This window comes from Rhamphochromis sp. 'chilingali', assembly GCF_963969265.1.
Source record: "Rhamphochromis sp. 'chilingali' genome assembly, chromosome: 3".
Taxonomy (NCBI): Eukaryota; Metazoa; Chordata; class Actinopteri; order Cichliformes; family Cichlidae; genus Rhamphochromis; species Rhamphochromis sp. 'chilingali'.
The window spans coordinates 2544563-2564983 of record NC_137931.1 but is presented as its reverse complement, the minus strand read 5'-3'; the positions used below and the strand labels follow the sequence as shown (position 1 = coordinate 2564983).

Here is a 20421-nt window from a genome sequence, read left to right as displayed (position 1 = left end):
TCTCTGCAACTTTTGTTGTGTGTATGTGTCTGTTCCGTAAGACTTTGAAAGCAGACCTTGATGTTAAGCGCCCCACCATGGACAAATTATGCTCAATGAGCCAGGATCTGCTGTCCAGTGTGAAGAACAGAGAGGTGGCCAGCAAACTAGAGGCCAGACTGGATAGCTTTGCCCAGCGCTGGGAGCAACTAGTCCAGATCCTAGAGATGAGTATCACCCAGGTACAGTGAGTGCTGAGTTGTCTTTTACTGTATGTAGAGTCATGTGAACATCATGGCAATTTTTTTTTTACATTGAGTCAGTATTTATTTAACAAAAGCTATGCCAATATGCAAAAACAGAGTGTGAAAAACCGACTGCACTCAGGTATGTGTTAACACTATGCTGAGAAGGAATGACATCAGCCGTCTCAGCAAATTCTCCCCAAGGTCAGACAGTGCAATGGTCAGAGAAACTGCAACAAACTCAAAAGGCTTCAGTTAGCAAGTTAGATATTAAATGGTAAATGTCCTGTATTTGTATAGCGCTTTGCATAGTCCCTAAGGACCCCAAAGTGCTTTACACGTTCAGTCATCCACCCATTCACACACACATTCACACACTGGTGATGGCAGCTACATTGTAGCCACAGCCGCTGTGGCTACACTGTAGCTGTCTTGATTAAAGTTCAAGACAGTCCAATGAGAACAGGAGTGAACAAGTATAACATGTTTAATTGTTGCCATGAGAAAGACTCTTCTCTCTAAAAGAGAAACTCATCTGTTGCGAGGATCGCTGAATCTAGTTTACTTGCTGATGGTAGCTGTGTTTCCACGCAAAGCGAAGATTGTAAGCAGCAGTAAAAGCAGTGCCAGCGGCAGCTTGTATCACATGCTGGTTTCCCATCAATTTACTGTGAAAGACAGGCTTTATCTACAATGAAGCTGCAGTTTACTGTGAGTACAAAACAAGCAGAGCTTTCAGTAGCAACAACCAACTGTGATCAAAAGATGGCAGTAATGTAAAGGATGCATGCAAACTGGCAAAGCTCTGTTGCCTGTTTGCATGCATGTCTGAAATGAAAAGATCGTTTCACTTTTGGTGCATTTTATGCACATTTAAACAGATTTCACTGTTTAAAATAAATTCATGTGGCCTCATAATCATAGAACTTTGGTTTTCTCATCTGCACGAGATTTGTTAAGATTAAGAAAATGCCAACTGAAAACCACTTAATACACAATGTTTGCTTGTATGTACACGTACTTTTAAATGCACACATTAATTAGTGCTCAAGCTGGTTGCACAGATATCGATATTTCTCCCTCTCCTTCTTATTTTATTTATTTTTCCATTGAAAGAGATAACCAGCAGATTGACCTCTACATACACATACATACACTCTACATATGCTTCTTCTCACGTTGTCATTACAGTCTACTCTAAAGTCATAGTCTAAATTGCTGCTTAACTGCCTCCACAGCTGTCTGAGTGTGCACTCACCTACATACACACACACTCAGTCTAGAGCTCTTGTTGGAACCCACACTTATACCGCAAAACACTGTACTCATGACCTTGTATGATAGATGATGTCCAACCATCAGTTATCACCTGTCAAGAATGAGGATTTGTCATCTGTATAATTCAGCTCCTGATGTTAAACTGTCTGCCTGAGTGTATTATGCTCTCCCTTTAACATTCAGCTCTCGGCAGCTGTCAGTGCAGCCCAGCATTCTGAGCTAACCCACTCAGTAACTGCGACTGTAACCAAAGTGACAACAAGAGAGAAGATGTCAGCTGTCCGCCAGACCCGAGAATCACCACCTCCACAGAAGAAGAGACAAGTAGTTGTGGATTCTGAGCTCAGGAAAAGGTGTGTTTATGTTCCTACACTTGAAAACGTGAGCGTTGGAGCATTATTCATTTCAAGATGCCTTCTAACTTTTATTAAATGTTCAGATACATGCATCCCTTTTTACTCTCTTATCTCAGCAGGTAGGTGATGAAATATTGTGAATACTCATAGTATCTAGGTTTGGTGGTTATAATAGTAAGCAGCTTTAAACTGAACTTTTCCCAATAGTCAAGTAGAAGTTTCTGAAAATTCTCCTCGACCTTGTAGTAAGTAGAAAAGCAAGCTTAGACGTTTTGTAGTGGTAGTTTAACAGTGAACCTTTTTGGTCATTTTTGAGGCATTTTGTTAAATGTAAGTTAAAATAAAATTTAAGGGTTTTCTACAGCACTGAGTAATTCTCAGCTACAATGCGTGAGCACAGTCAGGTAAACATTACTTTGGATCCCAGGCAGGCGGGGCACGTAGCGTGCTGGTCCTTGTTGTACAAAGAGAAACCAAACCCCTGAGGACAGGGCAAAACAGAAGAGTTCTGCTTTGCTTGCTTTGGTTTGATATTCATATCAAAATGCAAAGCAAAAACACTGCACAAGAAGACTCGAATATAGTGCTCCGTGGGCAGCCGACGCACCAGCTGAGCAGTGGTGGCTAACACCAACTTTAAGCTAGCAAACAGAGCTAACTAGCAGTTGCTACCTAGCCCGACCTGGCAGAGGTGTTCTTAGCAAGATGAAGAAGTTATGAAGAACACATACCCCCTTTGATCACAGGGGGTTTGTGTGCAGGTGCGACTATGAAGGGCATCAAAAAAGCCAAACACCATTACAAAAAGAAGGTAGAAGAACACTTCTCCAACTCCAACCCCCGACGCATGTGGCAAGGACTCCAGACCATTACAGACTACAGGACCACCAAACCCTCCCCCGCATCCTCTGATGTCTCCTTCCTCAACGAGCTCAACAACTTTTATGCTCGTTTTGAGCGAGGGAACCCCACAACCACAACCAAAGCAGACATGACGCCAGACCACCAACCTCTGACTCTCTCCCCCACCGATGTAGGAGCGGTGCTGAGCAGGATCAATGTCCACAAGGCTGCAGGTCCCGATGGCATCCCCGGGCGTGTTCTCAGAGCGTGTTCTGGGGAGCTTGCAGGAGTGCTCACAGACATATTCAATCTGTCCTTGGCCCACGCTGTGGTACCGGCCTGCTTCAAATCCACCTCCATCGTCCCGATACCCAAAAACTCCAACCCATCTTGCCTCAATGATTACCGCCCAGTAGCACTCACCCCCATCATCACTAAGTGCTTAGAGCAGCTGGTCCTAGCACACTTCAAATCCTGTCTCCCCCCCACCCTGGACCCCCACCAATTCGCATACCGCCAGAACAGGAGCACAGAGGATGCAGTCTCCATCGCACTGCACTCTGTCCTCTCACACCTGGACAACAACAACACCTACGCCAGAATGCTGTTTATAGACTTCAGTTCAGCGTTCAACACAATCCACCCCTCACAACTCATCAGGAAACTGACAGACCTGGGTATCAGTTCCCTCATCTGCAAATGGTTACTGGACTTCCTGACCAACCGCCCCCAACATGTCCGGCTGGATAACCACTGCTCATCTACCATCACAATGAACACCGGTGTACCACAAGGCTGTGTGATGAGCCCTTTCCTCTACTCCCTCTTCACCCACGACTGCAGACCTGCTGATGGTTCCAACACCATCATTAAGTTTGCAGATGACACCACGGTGATTGGCCTCATCAGTGACAACGATGAGGCCGCCTACAGGGAGGAGGTGGATCGTCTGGCTGAGTGGTGCGACACAAACAACCTGCTGCTTAACACTGAGAAGACCAAGGAGCTCATCGTGGACTACAGGAGGAATGCTGACCCACATCCACCCATCCACATTAAGGGGACGGCTGTGGAGCGTGTGAGCAGCTTCAAGTTCCTGGGAGTCCACATCTCCGAGGATCTCACCTGGACGACCAACTGCTCCAAGCTGGTCAAGAAGGCTCACCAGCGCCTCTTCTTCTTGAGGACTCTGAGGAAGAACCACCTGTCCTCAGACATCCTGGTGAACTTCTATCGCTGCACCATCGAGAGCATCCTGACCAACTGTATAACAGTCTGGTACGGGAACTGCTCTGCCTCGGACCGGAAGGCGTTGCAGAGGGTCGTGAAAACTGCCCAGCGCATCGCCGGAGCACCACTTCCTGCCATAAAAGACATCTACAGGAAGCGGTGTCTGAAAAGGGCTGGGAAAATCATCAAAGACCCCAGTCACCCATCACATGGACTCTTCACCCTCCTGCCCTCTGGGAGGCGCTACAGGAGCCTCCGGACTAAGACCACCAGGTACCGGAACAGCTTCTTCCCCACAGCTGTCAGACTCCTGAACTCTGCCTCCTGACATCTGACCCACGTTAACTCATGGACTGAACATACACACACCCACAATGGACAACTGTACCCTCAAACACACAATAATAACATGGACTGAACCACCACTCACAACCACTAGCACTTTATATGGCCTCTGTAGAAACTATCTACACCCTCACTTATCTTAACTGCACTACTGTATAGCTCTGTGTAAATAATCATTCTGTACATTCGATAATCTTTAATTCTACAACTGTTTACAACTTGCATAGTTCCCATTTCTGTATAGCTGTATATCCCAGATTCTGTAAAGTTATTTATTTCATATTCTGTATAGTTTTTCATATTTATATCCTGTTCATATCCTGTACATAGCTTGTACTCACTACAGCCTGTACATACTTATAGTTATAGCATATTCACAACATACTTCATACCGTGTACATTATAACATACCATAATAGACCCATTTCTGTAATATACTCACATATCTATATTATAATATATATTGTAATATATCTATATCACTAAAGCACTTCTGGATGGATGCAACCTGCATTTCGTTGCCCTGTACCTGTGCATGTGCAATGACAATAAAGTTGAATTCTATTCTAATTCTATTCTATGCATATATCATGACTGGTCATCTCAAGACAAGACATGTAAAGTGTCCACACTTTAATTCTCAGCTTTTCAGCACAGACATTTGTGTGGCCTGCATGGTCATTGCAGTGGGATTGTAATTAGAGCTGGCAGCTGTCAGTCAGCCAGAAACGTTACATGTTACAGTTCTGAATTGTTTTTCCACTCGGCACATCAATTCCAATGTGTTGGCAGTTCTTATTTCCTTTCAGGACAATGAAATTTATGTTGCTGACAAAGGTTTTTCTCCACAGAAGACATCTGCAAACACCAACATTCCATAATTGAATGGTATTTCATAATTTCCACCGAATTTAAAATATTACAGGATAATAGTAAACTCCCTCTATGATATGTAATAACTAACTGTTTGAGTGTGAAGCTGAAATTAGGTCCTATATGATTACATGAAATACATTACTACAGTGCTGCTATGTGACATCTTGTATGCAATCTTGTAAATGTAGTGTTAATAGAACTTCACCACCACATTATCTTATGTGCTTCAACACAGTGTGATGCCTTATAATACAAAACACATTTGTGTTTGTCTGCATCTATTGCCAGGTTCGATGTGGATTTCACTGAAGTCCACAGCTATATGACTCGTGGTGAAGCCATTCTGCAGAGCCCTGAATTCTCTGTGACACGCAAAGACAGCAGTATTCAGGAGCTACATGACAAAGTCCAGGTAAAAATTGTGTGTCTGTGTCTTATGTGCATATGTGGATCTGTGTCATTTATATATGATCTAAATGTGCAATAGGATCTTGTTATTTCAGCATTTCAGTCATACCTGAGGGGACATTTTGAACTGGGCTTACAAGGCAATGATAATGTACCTCATATGAGATGCAGCAAAGTGTCAGTAATGAGTGTGATGACATTTTGCAGACATTTTGGAACCTTTACTTATATGTGTCAGCTGACAACATTTGTATTCTAAGTGCTTTGTATAAGGATGAAACAAAACAAGAGGAAACAGGGTAAAAAGCCTGTTTTTCTTTGATAGTTAAAAAATACCCAAACATCCATCCATCCATCCATCTTCATCCGCTTTATCCGGGGCCGGGTCGCGGGGGCAGCAGCCTAAGCAAAGAGGCCCAGACCTCCCTCTCCCCAGCCACCTCCTCCAGCTTATCCGGGGGAATACCAAGGCGTTCCCAGGCCAGCCGAGAGATATAATCTCTCCAGCGTGTCCTGGGTCTGCCCCGGGGCCTCCTCCCGGTGGGACATGCCTGGAACACCTCACCCAGGAGGCGCCCAGGGGGCATCCTTGTCAGATGCCCGAACCACCTCAGCTGGCTCCTTTCGATGTGGAGCAGCAGCTGCTCTACTCTGAGCCCCTCCCGGATGGCCGAACTTCTCACCCTATCTCTAAGGGAGAGGCCAGCCACCCTTCGGAGGAAGCTCATTTCTGCCGCTTGTATCCGCGATCTTGTTCTTTCGGTCACTACCCACAGCTCGTGGCCATAGGTGAGGGTAGGGACGTAGATCGACCGGTAAATTGAGAGCTTCGCTTTTACACTCAGCTCCCTCTTCACCACGACGGACCGGTGCAGCGTCCGCATTACTGCAGCTGCAGCCCCAATCCGTCTGTCGATCTCCGGCTCCCTTCTCCCATCACTCGCGAACAAGACCCCGAGATACTTGAACTCCTCCACTTGGGGCAGGAACTCATCCCCGACCCGGAGTGGGCACTCCACCCTTTTCCGGCTGAGAACCATGGCCTCAGATTTGGAGGTGCTGATCCTCATTCCCGCTGCTTCACACTCGGCTGTGAACCGCTCCAGTGCGAGCTGGAGGCTCTCACCCGATGAAGCCAACAGAACCACATCATCTGCAAAGATCAGAGATGAGATTCTGAGGCCACCAAAGCGAAAGCCCTCCGCCACTTGGCTGCGCCTAGAAATCCTGTCCATAAAAATTATGAACAGAACCGGAGACAAAGGGCAGCCCTGGCGGAGCCCATCACCCACCAGGAACGAGTCCGACTTATTGCCGGCAATGCGAACCAAGCTCTTGCAACGGTTGTATAGGGATCGAATGGCCCGTAGCAATGGGCCAGACACCCCATATTCCCGCAACACCTCCCACAGGACACCCCGAGGGACACGGTCGAATGCCTTCTCCAAGTCCACAAAACACATGTATACTGGTTGGGCAAACTCCCATGCACCCTCAAGTATCCTGGGGAGGATAAAGAGCTGGTCCAGTGTTCCGCGACCAGGACGAAAACCGCATTGTTCCTCCTGAATCAGCGGTTCGACTAACGGACGAACTCTCCTTTCCAGCACCCTGGCATAGACTTTCCCAGGGAGGCTGAGGAGTGTGATCCCCCTGTAGTTGGAACACACCCTCCGGTCCCCCTTCTTAAAGATGGGGACCACCACCCCGGTCTGCCAGTCCACAGGTACTGCCCCTGATCTCCACGCAACATTGTAGAGGCGTGTCAACCAGGACAGCCCTACAACGTCCAGAGCCTTCAGGAACTCGGGGCGGACCTCATCAACACCAGGGGCTCTGCCACCAAGGAGTTGTTTAACTGCCTCAGTGACCTCGCCCCCGGAAATTGGCGGGTCATTCCCCTCATCCCCAGACTCTCCTTCCTCCTCGGAAGACGTGTCAGTGGGATTAAGGAGGTCCTCGAAGTATTCCTTCCACCGCCTGACAATTTTCTCAGTCGACGTCAGCAGCATACCCAAACAAACATATATTTTGTAATTTTGGTTAGTATGTTAATCTGGTTCAAACTTTACATTTTACCAGTAGGCATTTGGATTTGAAAGCTACACAAAGTATCCAAGTTTGTTGTTTACATTGTTTTAATTTGATATTTTTGGCAACTAAGTGTAAAGAAAAACATTTTATAAACACAACACTGACAACAGTTTAACCTTTGCAGGGCTGCTTGCAAACACTTGATAAACATGATGTATTAAGTCCATAGTCACATTTTTTGTTCTTTACTAATTCCTGAGCAATAAATCAGTGCACATTAATTATCCTTATTCTTTCATCTATCACTTAGAACTACACTACCAGTCAAAAGTTTTAGAACACCCTCATTTTTACAGTTTATTGTAATTCAAGTCATTCAAGTCCAATGAACAGCTTGAAATTGTGCAAAGGTAACTGGTGAACTGCCAGAAATTAAAAATAAAGGTAAGGTTACCCAAAACTGAAAAGTAATGTACATTTCAGAATTATTCAAAAAAGCCTTTTGCAGTGCTCTGCTGCCATCTAGAAGGCAAATGAGGAGCTGGGAGCGTGGCTCACTAAGGTGTATAAGTCCAGCCTGCCTGGAAGATTTAAAGCCCGGATCTACCAGCACATCCTCCCACGAATCCTGTGACCTCTGCTTGTCTGCACAGTTCCAATAACTAATGTGGAATCCCTTGAAAGGAAGATCAGTGGCTTTCTTCGTAAGTGGCTGGGTCTTCCCCTCAGCCTCACCAGTAGTGCCTTGTATGGGGCAAGACGCCCCACAGTATAGAGATTCCAAAGACGGCAAGGTGACATCAGCAGGTGTCAAGGTAAGGACAGGAAGAAAGTGGAAGGCCGAGAAGGCAGTTGAGGTGGCAGAGTCACGCCTAAGGCAAAAGAAACTGGTCAGGCAAAAGACACCCCCCCTGTCTTAGCAACAGGGGGAGCAGGCTTGGGGTACTTCCCAAAGGCCCAGGTCAGCAGGGCACAGAGAAAGGAGAGACACCAGCTACTCGATTAAGAGGTCCGCGCAGGTGACGAGCAAATAAGCAGGGCCACAGGACTCAGGCGGCAGGGAGCATGGACACGGTGGGAGAGTACCTTGCAGCGCAAGGTCACCTGGGCAAACATCATGCAGGCAGTATACAACATTCTGCCAAGCCCAGTAAATCTCCATGTGTAGGGAAAGAGCGAGACACCTGCCTGTTCCCTGTGCTCTGGAAGAGGCACCCTAGAACGCCTCCTCAGCAGCTGCCCAAAGACCCTGGCCGATGGTCGGTATCGTTGGCGACACGACCAGATGCTCAGAGTAGTACCTGAGAAGATTGCCTCAGCAATCAGCACCAGTGAACACCATCGCGCTTCAAAGAAGGCAATCTCTTTCATTAAGGCTAGAGAGAAACCCCAGGTGCGCCCACATTTAACAACCGGCCTCCTCAACACAGCCTCTGATTGGGAGCTACAGGCTGACCTGGGTAAACAGCTAAACTTCCCACAGCACATTGTAAAAAACATCCCTCTGGCCAGACATTTCTGAGGCCCCAAAACATCTGCTAATGCATGAACTCACAGTGCCCTGGGAAGAGCGGATCAAGGAGGCCAACGAGAGGAAACGTGCCAAGTACCAGGACCTAGTGCAGGAGTGCAGGGGAAGGGGCTGGAAGACATTCTATCAGCCCGTAGAAGTGGGTTGTAGGGGCTTTGCAGGACAATCACCCTGCAAAGTCCTTGGCCGGCTGGGTGTGGCTGGGGCTGCCAAGAAGAGGACCATCCAGGTTGTGAGTGAAGCGGCAGAGAAAGCCACAAGATGGCTGTGGATTAAGAGGGCTGATCCATGGGTAGCTACTGGTACGCAAGTCAGGGCTCGATCACCCCTGACTGGGTCGCCTGGGCGAGGGTGTATTATGTTGCGAGACCCGAAATACCTGATGACCCCAGGATACATAACTGAAGATGCGTGCCAGTGCATCCAGGAGATGTTTCTTGCATAGTTCAGGGAAAATGGGTTAACAATTTAAAGCTGTTCTGCAGCAATGGAGGCAAATCAAGCCTTGAAAGCTGGTGCTACTAATTCCTACAGCTGTTCCAACTTTGTGGATTACTTCCAACCGTCTCTGTCTGCAAAAGCAGTGTTGGAACACACGGTGGTACCATACCCTGGTGAGCATCAGTTGAACAACATTGTACTGCAAAAAGTAGTGTGTTGGTACAAACATGGTGAGAAAAAACAATTGAAGAGAGACAGACCATCATAACACTTATAAATGTCGGCCTGTCCTACAGAGAAACTGCAAAGAAAGTCAAGGTGTCAGTGAGTCCAGTTTCCTTCAGCATCAAAGGCTCAGAAACTGTGACAGCAGGAGGTCTGCAGACCCAAAGACACGACTGAATCAGAGGACGAGTTTCTGAGAGTTAACAGCTGTGTGACGGCGGCTCACAGGACAACAGCTTCAAGCAGCTTCATAGTGGTCGTAGTGAGAAAGTCTCAGTTTCAGCTGTGAAGAGAAAACTTCAAGCTGCAGGTTTGACAGGACGAGTGGCAGCAAGAAAGCCAGAATAGGACAAAGAGGCTCGTCTGGGCCATGAAACACCACCATTGTACTCATGAAGACTGGAAGAAGGTTTTATGGACTGATGAATCAAAATTTCAAATCTTCGGTTCAGGATGCAGGATCTTTGTACGTCGTTGAGTAGGTGAAAGGATGGTTCCACAGTGTGTGACATCCTGAAGAGGAAATGTGATGGTCTGGAGCTGTTTTGCTGGATCCAGGGTCAGTGACTTGTACAGAGTGAGAGGCCCCCTGAACCAAAACGACTACCACAGCATTCAGCAGCACCATGCAATATCTTCTGGTATGAGGCTAGTTGGTCAGGGGTTCATCCTACAGCAAGATAATGACCCAAAACATCAGTCCAAGCTGTGCCAGAACTACCTCAGGAAAAAGAACAAGATGGTGAGCTTGAAAACATGGAGTGTCCAGCACAGTCTCCAGACTTAAACCCCGCCGAGCTGGTTTGGGATGAACTGGACAGAAGAGCAAAGCAACCTACAAGGTCCACATTTATGGGGACTTCTTTCTACAATAGAAATCAAATATTCTCCCGTATCTGTAGCAGAATGCCATATCTGTGTTCAGCTGTTATATCTGCCAAAGGTGGCTACTGATGAGTCAAACGTTTAGAATACATTTATAAACTGATTCCTTGTTTTTTTAACTCCAATTACTTATTTGTACTATGCTTTCATTTCAGAGTGCGATGTGATATTAAACTGCATAATTTTTAATAAAAAACTGGAAAAAATGGGGTTTTCTAAAACTGATAGTGTGTACATATTTAGAAATTCTTTGTGATTGTGTTTTATTTTTTTTGGTTGGTTTAAAGGCTCTCTGTGTATGTACAGCCTAAAAGTTCAGTGGTGATCTGTCTATTATCGATACAGCATATGTGATGTGCTAAAACTTACAGCTCACTTTTAGCCACTAAATGCTGCACAATGTTTACCAGCTAGTGCTTTGTGTTAGCTCTGCGGTGTACCCCTGCCTCTCATCTTATAATAGCTGAGATAGACTCCAGCCCAACCGTGATATGGACAAACAGAATTCAGTTCAATTCAATTTTATTTGTACAGCGCCAAATCACAACAACAGTCACCTCAAGGCGCTTTATATTGTAAGGTAGACCCTACAGTCATACATACAGAGAAAACCCCAACAATCATATGACCTCCTATGAGCAAGCACTTTGACGACAGTGGGAAGGAAAAACTCCCTTTTAACAGGAAGAAACCTCCAACCAGCACAACCAGGCTCTGGGAGGGGCGGGGCCATCTGCTGCAACTGGTTGGGGTGAGAGAAGGAAGACAGGATAAAGACATGCTGTGGAAGAGAGACAGAGATTAATAACGAGTACGATTTGTCAGGGCTCTGTGTACGGGCAGGCGGAGATGAGCATCCAAACGCAGGACTCGGAGACTGAGCAGGATTTTGAATTCTGGATTTAACAGGGAGCCAATGAGGGAAGCCAATACAGGAGAAATCTGCTCTCTCTTTCTAGTCCCTGTCAGGACTCTTACTGCAGCATTTTGGATTAGCTGAAGGATTTTCAGGGGTTTTTTAGGACATCCTGATAATAATGATTTAAAGTAGTCCAGCCTGGAAGTAATAAGACAGGATATTTCTAATTTTAGAGATGTTGCACATATGGAAGAAGGCAGTCCTACATATTTGTTTAATATGTGCATTGAAGGACATGTCCTGGTCAGAAATGACTCCAAGATTCCTGGAGGCCATCCACAGTAAGAATATGGTGGTTAGATACCATATTTCTAAGATTTTCAGTACAATAACCTCAGTTTTATCTGAATTTTAACTACAGCCAGATTGAGGGCCTGTGCTACATAGCTGATTATTAGAGACAGGGTGATAAGATTTAAGATTGAAGCATTAATTAATGGCAGGACTTCTTTGAGCAGTTTTGTAGGAATGGGGTCTAAAAGACACGTTGATGGGTTGGAGGAAATAATTATTGAAGTTAACTCAGAAAGATCAATTGGAGAAAAAGAGTCTAAGTGAATGTAAACATTTTATGGCAACATTTTCTTCAGTTAACACTTCAACTGTTTAAGCTCTTTTCCACACAAATTCCAGCTTCTTTACCTCTTTTCAGCAGAAATTCTGCTGATTCACCTCTTTTCAGTACAATTTTCAGCTTTGTGACCTCTTCTTAGCACAATTTTCAGCTTCTTCTGCTCTTTTCAGCACAAATTTCAGCCTCTTTGGCTCAGTGGGATAAGCAGCTGCCGTGAGACCCGTTGGTAAAGGATCGAATCCTACGTGTGACGGTTTCCACACATCTTCCTGCTTGCCTCCACTCTGCATTCTTGACACTCTTCAGTGTACCATTTCACATACAGCCATCTTCAGCAAGCACTTCCGCTTCTACATCTCTTTTCAGCAGATAATTCTGCTTTTTCAGTTGTTTTCAGCAGATTCCAATATGAGGCATTCACACTGCATTTTCGCAGGAAATGAAACGTTTTCTAGTGTGGTCCTAGTCATCAAAATGGGCCAAAAAAATGGCATAAAAAGCTTAGTATTTCACAAGGTATAAAGGTTATGACCACCAAAAGATATAGCAGTCATAAACAGAAAGAGCGGAACAGGTTAAAATTTGAATGGTGAAAATTGGATGAAAACTGAGGGAGTAGTTAAGCAGCAAAAAAAGGGAGTAACTAGAATAACTAGAAAAAGTTGCATTTCCTGTGAAAATGCAGTGTGAATGCCATGTTATGCGATCTGAAAACAGCAGATGAAGGAGAACTATCTGCTGAAAACACTGTGTAGAAGGGTTTGAACCTGCGCTACCTGGTCTCAAGGCAGCTGCTCATTTCACTGAGTCAAACTGGTTCTCAGGTGACTGAAAAGAGATGAGGAAACTGAAAATTGTACTGAAAAGAGGTGAAGAAACTGAAGGTTCTGCTGAAAAGCGCAGACAAGGCTGAGATTTGTGCTGAAAAGAGGTGGAAAAAGCTGATCTTTCTGCTGGAAAGAGATGAACTTGTTGAAGTTTCTTCTAAAAAGAGATGAAGATACTGAAAATTCTGCTGTAAACAGGCCGAGAAGCTCAAAATTCTGCTGAAAAAGGGTGAAGAAGCAGAACTTTGAGAGAGAGTCCTAATGTTTAATAATCCAAATTTCACTGTTTTACTCTTTTTTATGATTACGTTGTTTATTGCTGGTTTTTAGAATTAAATAAATGGACTACTAATATTAAATAATAATAATAATAATTATTATTATTATTATTATTATTATTATTATTATATGCTGATAGAAACGGTAACATAATGTTGTTTCACAACACATTCATAAAAATGTGTATTTGAGTGTTTTAAATACAGATGACATCACTGGGTTTAGCTACAGTAGCTTCCACCAAGTTAATATTAGGTTACCTAACTTATGTAGTTTCTTTGTTTGTTTTGTCTTTTATGATAATAATGAATTAATCAATAAAAACATACTTCATTCATGAAGAATCATTCTTGTGTGTGTCATAATATAAGGCAACAAATGCTACTGTACAGTGTTTTCACATTACATGCTATGATTTTGAGTTACGCTAATCGCAGATTTTGTTTAGCCAAAAACTTTATTCATCGTAATCGTAATATTGACTCTGACCCGCAGCAGAACTCATGTCTTCAAATTTATTTTTCCAAAATCTCCAACACACTGATTTTATTTTAGATATGATGTTGCTGTTACCTGACATGTTCTGTAATAAATGAATTGAGACCAAAAATATTGTGGTATAAAAACTAGTACTTCTCTTGATATGTTTTATTTCTCATATTTAGTAACAATAGGCATTAATTTAAATTTTATTTTCATTAGTAGATCAGCTTCAAAGCAGTCTGGGAGATTACTTTTAAAATATATATGCTTTTCTAAATAACTGGCCAGTCGTGCACAGGTTTTCGTAAGTGTGACAGCAGAATAAGATGCACACCTGGTTCATACTGCTTTGTAGATTGGACATTGATTTGTCCATCATCCATCCTCTCTGCCTCTCTGTTTGTTTGCCACAGGCGATTGAAAGAGAGCGGCCAGAAAAGTACCGCAAGCTTCAGGAGGCCACACGCACAGCACAGGCCCTAGTCGAGCAGGGTAACTTGCACGCTTACATACTCATTCACATGCATACACAGACATGCATGCTCCCCTCGTCTGTTCCCATGGCAACACTTCCACCTGTCCCACCCACTCTACTTGTCTCCATAGAAACACTCACTCACAGGGAGAAACGGACAGAAAGAGAGACTTCTCATCTGTCCTTCACTCTGTCCTTGTGACACAGAAACACTAAATGTTCTTTTGTTTTTTTCCCTAACCTTAAAACAAAACATTCCTGAACTTTATACAACTTACTGACCAGAGCTACATCTGTGTATTTTCTCTTTAATGTTGCCTAAATTGTAAGGAAAATGCACTTGTGGGTTGAGCAGCAGAGTTGAGTGTGTGGTTACGCCCTTGAAAAACTTGCCAAATCTTCTCTGCCAGTGGCACACAGCTTAATCTACGCATGTTTTGATCTTCTGGTACCCCATGTGGTTGTGACAAATGCTGGTTGAAGAAAGGAATGCCATCCCTCAGATTCTGCAACCACTGGCATCCTCCTCAAGATGACACTTACTGCCACAGAGTTGTCAGAGACTGCCTCCAGACTACTACCAACCCATAAATGCATTTTCCTTACAAATGTGGCACAGTTTCGAAGGAGAAATAAGCAGGCTTTCCATGCTGTAAGATTTATTACAAAGAAGAGTCGTTACAACAAAGAAATAATTAACCAATATGCCTTTCCTTATTTTTTGTGCCAAGTTTATATAAAATGGGATGCAAGCTGTACTGGTTAACATGTTGCCTTGAATTAAGTAATTCAAAATCTCTGAGTGCTCAGGTAGAGTAGAAAATGCTACACAAGAACTAGTCCATTTGCCATAATAAGCACTCTAATTTTATTTAAACAAATTTATTCAGATGTCTGACAAAAACAATTTTCTTGCTGTCAGATGATGAAATGGTAAATGGACTGATTCTTATATGGCACTTTTCTACTCTCCCAAAATACTCAAAGCACTGTATACAACATGCCTCATTCACACTCATACAAGCACTTCTAAACTCAAGTGCAATCTAACCAACATTCACACTCCAATAGACGCGTCGGAGAGCAACTTGGTGTTAGTATCTTCCCCAAGGATATTTTGCATGCAGACTGGGATTGACAAGGATCAAACCACAAACCTTCCAATCAGTAGCTGATCTGCTCTACCACCTGATCCACAACCACCCAATGAAGTGAAGATGAAGTCAATAAAATTGGTCTTCTTCATAAGTGACTGAATTCAATTGATCTGTTCCTGACAGTTATCGCCTACTAAATGCAGGTTATTCACGAAAAATAGAAAGAACAAAACACCAACTAGAATTGTAATTGGGGTATAACAGGAGAGGAATGAAATAAACACATTTACTGTAGGCTGCTGTATTCAGATGCAAACTGCTATGGAAAGTACAGTTACCTGGTATGACATCATGGAGTATAATGAAGACATGATTCCATGTCAGAGTTGCAAGCCTGATGCTGTCATTTCCAGCTGCAAATATAATATAGCCAACATGGTTCAGTTTACTCTTTTGGAGATGAAACTCTTTGTATGAACAGATTTCATTCATTCAACGTTAATATCTGTTCACATTAAATATACCAGTTAGTAGCACAGCGCTGTGTTTCTGTTAGCAGCAGACTGTTACAGGCCAGAGGCTCACCTCTCACCTGCACTCTTGTCTGCAGTTATCATGCTTATGTGAACTGTTATGCGGTATTTACTCTATGTCTGTGTGTGTGACAGCCAACTCTTTCTCTTTCTGATCCTCCCATCACTACCACCTAACCCTGCCCCCTTACTCCAGAGGGGAGTCGTGCCGAAGACATTGCCCAGGCAGCAGAACAGCTTAACCAGCGCTGGGCAGGATTCTGCACCCTGCTGGGAGAAAGACTGGCATGGCTGTCCTATCAAACAAAGGTACACACATCTGAGTGCACATTATACCCAGGCCTTCAGTGTATGGGAAAATTTTCAATTTAACTTGGTATAGAACCATATGTTACATATTCTTCACAATACAATAAGGAGAGCACATATAAAAAATCACAGGTGTGAGTAAACGCAACCCAGTCTGGTCATTCTCTCTACTGCAGACTAAAAAGATAATAATGTGTGGGTGTTTGCTCATTTTGTCCTCTGTGTGTCCTGCAGGTACTGGCCTTCTACAGCTTGTATGAGCAGTGTGAGCAGGCAGTGGACAGCAGTGAGAACTGGCTCAAAGTTCAGCCCCCGCTGGCATCTGAACCAGAACCACTCAAAGTGCAACTGGACCGATGTCGGGTGAGCGAGTCCTGACTTTGGTCACTATCTGGCACTTGAATCCAAAGTTTACGTTGGTAAACAGCACATGCGGTTACTTTACTGCAGTGTGTCATCGTAGAGTTTTTCACCTCATGTTTTTAAATGGTTTTTGTTTTGTGTTAGAAATCTCAGAAGTTTCTGTTTCTTTCCATTTTGACATATTCATTCATTCGGCTTTGTTTGACTTTCTGTATTTCATGCACCTGTTTTGCATAGCACTTTGCTGTGAGTACTTTTTTGTTCTTTTTATGGATAATATATTTGCACTTATTAATTAAAAAAGTCTGTTTAATAATTCAGTTGACTCAGAACACAAAGTGTACTCATGCTTTTGATACATTATTACACGTTCTGAAAATGTTGTCCTGTCTTTGACAGTAAATAAACCTCCATCAGAATTAACAGAATTGTCACGTTTAAAAGGTTTTTTTGTATAAAAGTAATGCAGTGAGAGCTACAAACTGCCTTTACTTATGTATTTTGCCAGACAAACCCCCTGCTCCTAACCAGATGTGTTTATAAAGGCCTGAGCTTCTTAAAAAGCAGGAACTCGGATTGCAACACAAAACACGGCTTTGTGTGGCAGTTTTTTGTCAACATCTACACAACAGAAGAAGCAAAACCAAACTGAATAAATAAAAGACAGAGAGGCACAACTGAAGTGAAAGACAGGACAGAAACAGAGACAGGCGCCACCGGCATAAAGAGAGGAAGAGAGAAATGGGGCAGTAGGAACTTTCAAAGTAAGAGCATGTCTGGACAAAATATGAAGGCAGAGAAATTACCGTACGGGGAGGAAGAGAGCTTCAATCTGATTCTTTTAAAATATGCCAAGCTTTCATTCAGTCAGCAATGCTGATGAAACACACTGTTCCAGGTTTAAAGGTACATAAAATTGTTCACATTATTCATGTGATGCTTGTTCTCTTTGTTTCACAGTCATATTTCAATGATGCTGAACTCGTCCAACTCTCTGTTTGGCTTCCTGTTCATTAGTATTGGGGCGGGGGGGAGGGGGGGGGCTATATTTAAGTACTTGTGTAAAATAAGACTAATCGAGTATAAGGTTAATAGGGTGGAAATGAAAACACTCAGCTTTTTACTCTGTATTGATTATTGGACGTGTCTATACAACTAATACTCTGTAACACTCTTCCTCCCCCCAAATAGGAAGAGGTGGCTCGGCTGTCCTCACTGCAGCCCCAGGTGCACCTCCTGGATAAGAGGCTCAAAGAGCTGAAGGAAGAGAAAGAAGGGGACGAGGACCCTGCAGCATTCCTGGATGTTGACCTCAATGCCTTCAAAGAACACTACCACAAGGTCCTGGAGGATCTGAGGGCTAGAGAGAAGCACCTACAACTTGGTGAGATATTATTAACCTGGTTTACACTTTGTGTCCCCCGTGTCTGAGTAGGTGCTCTCAGGTCAGCGTGTTAGTTACGTCATGGTCATTACTACAATTCTAAATTCTAGAAGCTTTTTAACAACATGTTCATGTCACTTTTATCAGTAATGACACTATCCTGGCTTGTTATATATGAAGACTTTTCCAGCTGACTGATCTGGAAGGGAATTCTTATTTAATTCCAGTAACTAGCAGAGACAAAGTAAATGATATATGGATCAGATTTTATTTATTTATTTTGGATTTAATGCTTTTCTACTCAGCTTGATCACTCAAAGTGCTCTGTGCAACGCCTTATTCACTCATTCATACACGTATTAATACAAGCACTTTTTTCTACACCTAAGAGCTTTCTAGTTAACATTCACACACATTGATGACCACATCTGCAGCACCTGCTCTCCCTCCTGCTCAGGAGGTAAGCAGACTTATTTTGTGTTTAAATTAAATGCTACTACACAAATATGTTTTTTTAAATTGACACTGTCAGCTTCATATAGATCCTCAGAAATATGAGCTGCGTTCAAGTACCAGTGGAAAACTAAGACTGGGCCTCCTCTGTATTCCTGCGTTTTTTTGTTTTTGTTTTGTTTTTTCAAATTAAACTAACATTTCTTTCTATAAATAAACAGAACCGTTTGTCTTCCCTGTACTAGAAAGCGTAGGTTTACCAGTTACAGACACTACTCAGTAGCCTCTGAGGGTTAATATTTGGTTTAAATAAGCTGCTGCTACATGCTGGACGTTTTTTAGCTTGGAAAAGTCAAATCTGTGTGAGTGAACACCATGGTTACACATCCTCTCAAATGAGCACATGCTAACTACTCACTGTAACGTTAGGGTGGCTGTAGCTCAGGAGGTACAGCACGGCATCTACTGATCGGAAGGTTGGTAGGTCAATCCCTGGCTCCTCCTAGTTTGTCCTGGGGCAAGATATTAACCCCGAGCACTTCAAAGCATAGATACAGTGAATGTCACTTTTGTACTGACTCTGGCTGAAACAATGCAGCTTTATGCCAAACCCATACTTGTCCATCAAATTGCAAGCCAGAGAAGTGCGATTGGTCACTCCAGCGAGCATGTCTCTAGAATCCAGTGGCAGCCTGCTTTACACCACTGCACAGACTTCTCTGAGATATCGCTTTTCTTTCATCTTTTTCTTGTCTGTCTTTAGTTTTGGAGAGTTTGCCCCCAGCTCGCTATAGGGAAACAATATCAACATTGTTGTCATGGTTACAACAGTGTGAAGCCAAGCTGGCCATTCCATCAACAGCTGTTACAGAATATTCAATCATGGAGCAGCGACTAAAGGACAATCAGGTTTGTTCCCACACACACATACGCACAGTTCTAACGATGGCTTTTAACTACTGTTGAAGTGAGAAGCAGGCCAATGTTTTGTTTGACTGACATTATAAATTGACCATAATTCACTGCTACATTACATGGATATTATCTATTTGACCTTTAATAGGACTTAGATGTCAGCTCTATGTTGATGGCTAGAAAAGGAATTCTATTTACAGCATCTCCCTGAAGGCAGATGCGATGTGGTCACGTCCGGCTAAATGAGAAGATGGCAGATGTTTGGAAATGATACACTATGGGGCGATCGTGGCTCAAGAGTTGGGAGTTCGTCTAGTAAAGCGCTATATAAATACAGGCCACTTACCATTTTTATTTGGTGGACTAAAGTAAAATGTTAATCGTAGCTTTAAGTCTCCCTTCAATTTTTCTTATTGAAGAAGCTGATCAAGATCAAACATATGTGACCCATAAATACACTGAGAGATTATCTAACAGCACGTTTGGTTTGGGGCTATATAAATAAAATTGAAGTGAATTGGATAGATGTTTGGACTTTAAATAAGCCTGCAATGAGACAGGAGGGAGGGTCAGACTCAGTGAGGGCCCGTCTTGGATGTTGTCGATCTGCCAGTGGAGCCATAGTGATCATAAGCATGCAGCAGATTAAAAGGACGTTGTTGATGTATCCCCATAGTCATGTTCAGATGTTCAGCGTTTCAATTACTCCGAGTGTTTAAAAAGTCAACTGGCATTGACAAAGACAGCTGTCCTCGTTACTTCTTACTTTAACTAAAATATTACCTACTTTTGCTACATATAAACTAACATGTAATTTGCATTCATATAGATTATGTGACAAGTAAAGTTTAAATGTTGAATCTGCATATCATAAATTTACAAATTTATTACATAGATTTATGCTCATGAGCCTCTTTGACTTTCCCTGCAGGCCTGAGTTGCTTATGTTCAGCTGACGTGTGCATGCACTCAGCGCTTTGTAAGCTTGATAACTTTAATGTAGAATAACAGAGAGATCAGGCCTTGTAGGCTGAAATTAAAGGTAATTATAGATAGAGCAGCACTGTGGTGAGGTGGTTAGCTCTGTTGTCTCACAGCAAGAAAGTCCTGGGTTCGATATACTACATCTGTGCC

General features: G+C 43.3%; 1 protein-coding gene across 4 annotated transcripts in view; it reads left to right on the top strand.

Annotated features, from left to right (window-relative positions):
* The window catches only part of dmd (dystrophin), a 308778-nt gene that overhangs the window by 143338 nt on the left and 145019 nt on the right, over positions 1 to 20421 (top strand). For all 4 annotated transcript variants that reach the window (XM_080877233.1, XM_080877231.1, XM_080877230.1 and 1 more), the window contains 8 exons: positions 42 to 221; positions 1686 to 1855; positions 5441 to 5564; positions 14172 to 14250; positions 16060 to 16172; positions 16407 to 16535; positions 17727 to 17919; positions 19136 to 19281. In XM_080877233.1, coding sequence (XP_080733359.1) covers positions 42 to 221; positions 1686 to 1855; positions 5441 to 5564; positions 14172 to 14250; positions 16060 to 16172; positions 16407 to 16535; positions 17727 to 17919; positions 19136 to 19281 — 1134 coding nt within the window. The remainder of the gene's footprint in view (positions 1 to 41; positions 222 to 1685; positions 1856 to 5440; positions 5565 to 14171; positions 14251 to 16059; positions 16173 to 16406; positions 16536 to 17726; positions 17920 to 19135; positions 19282 to 20421) is intronic.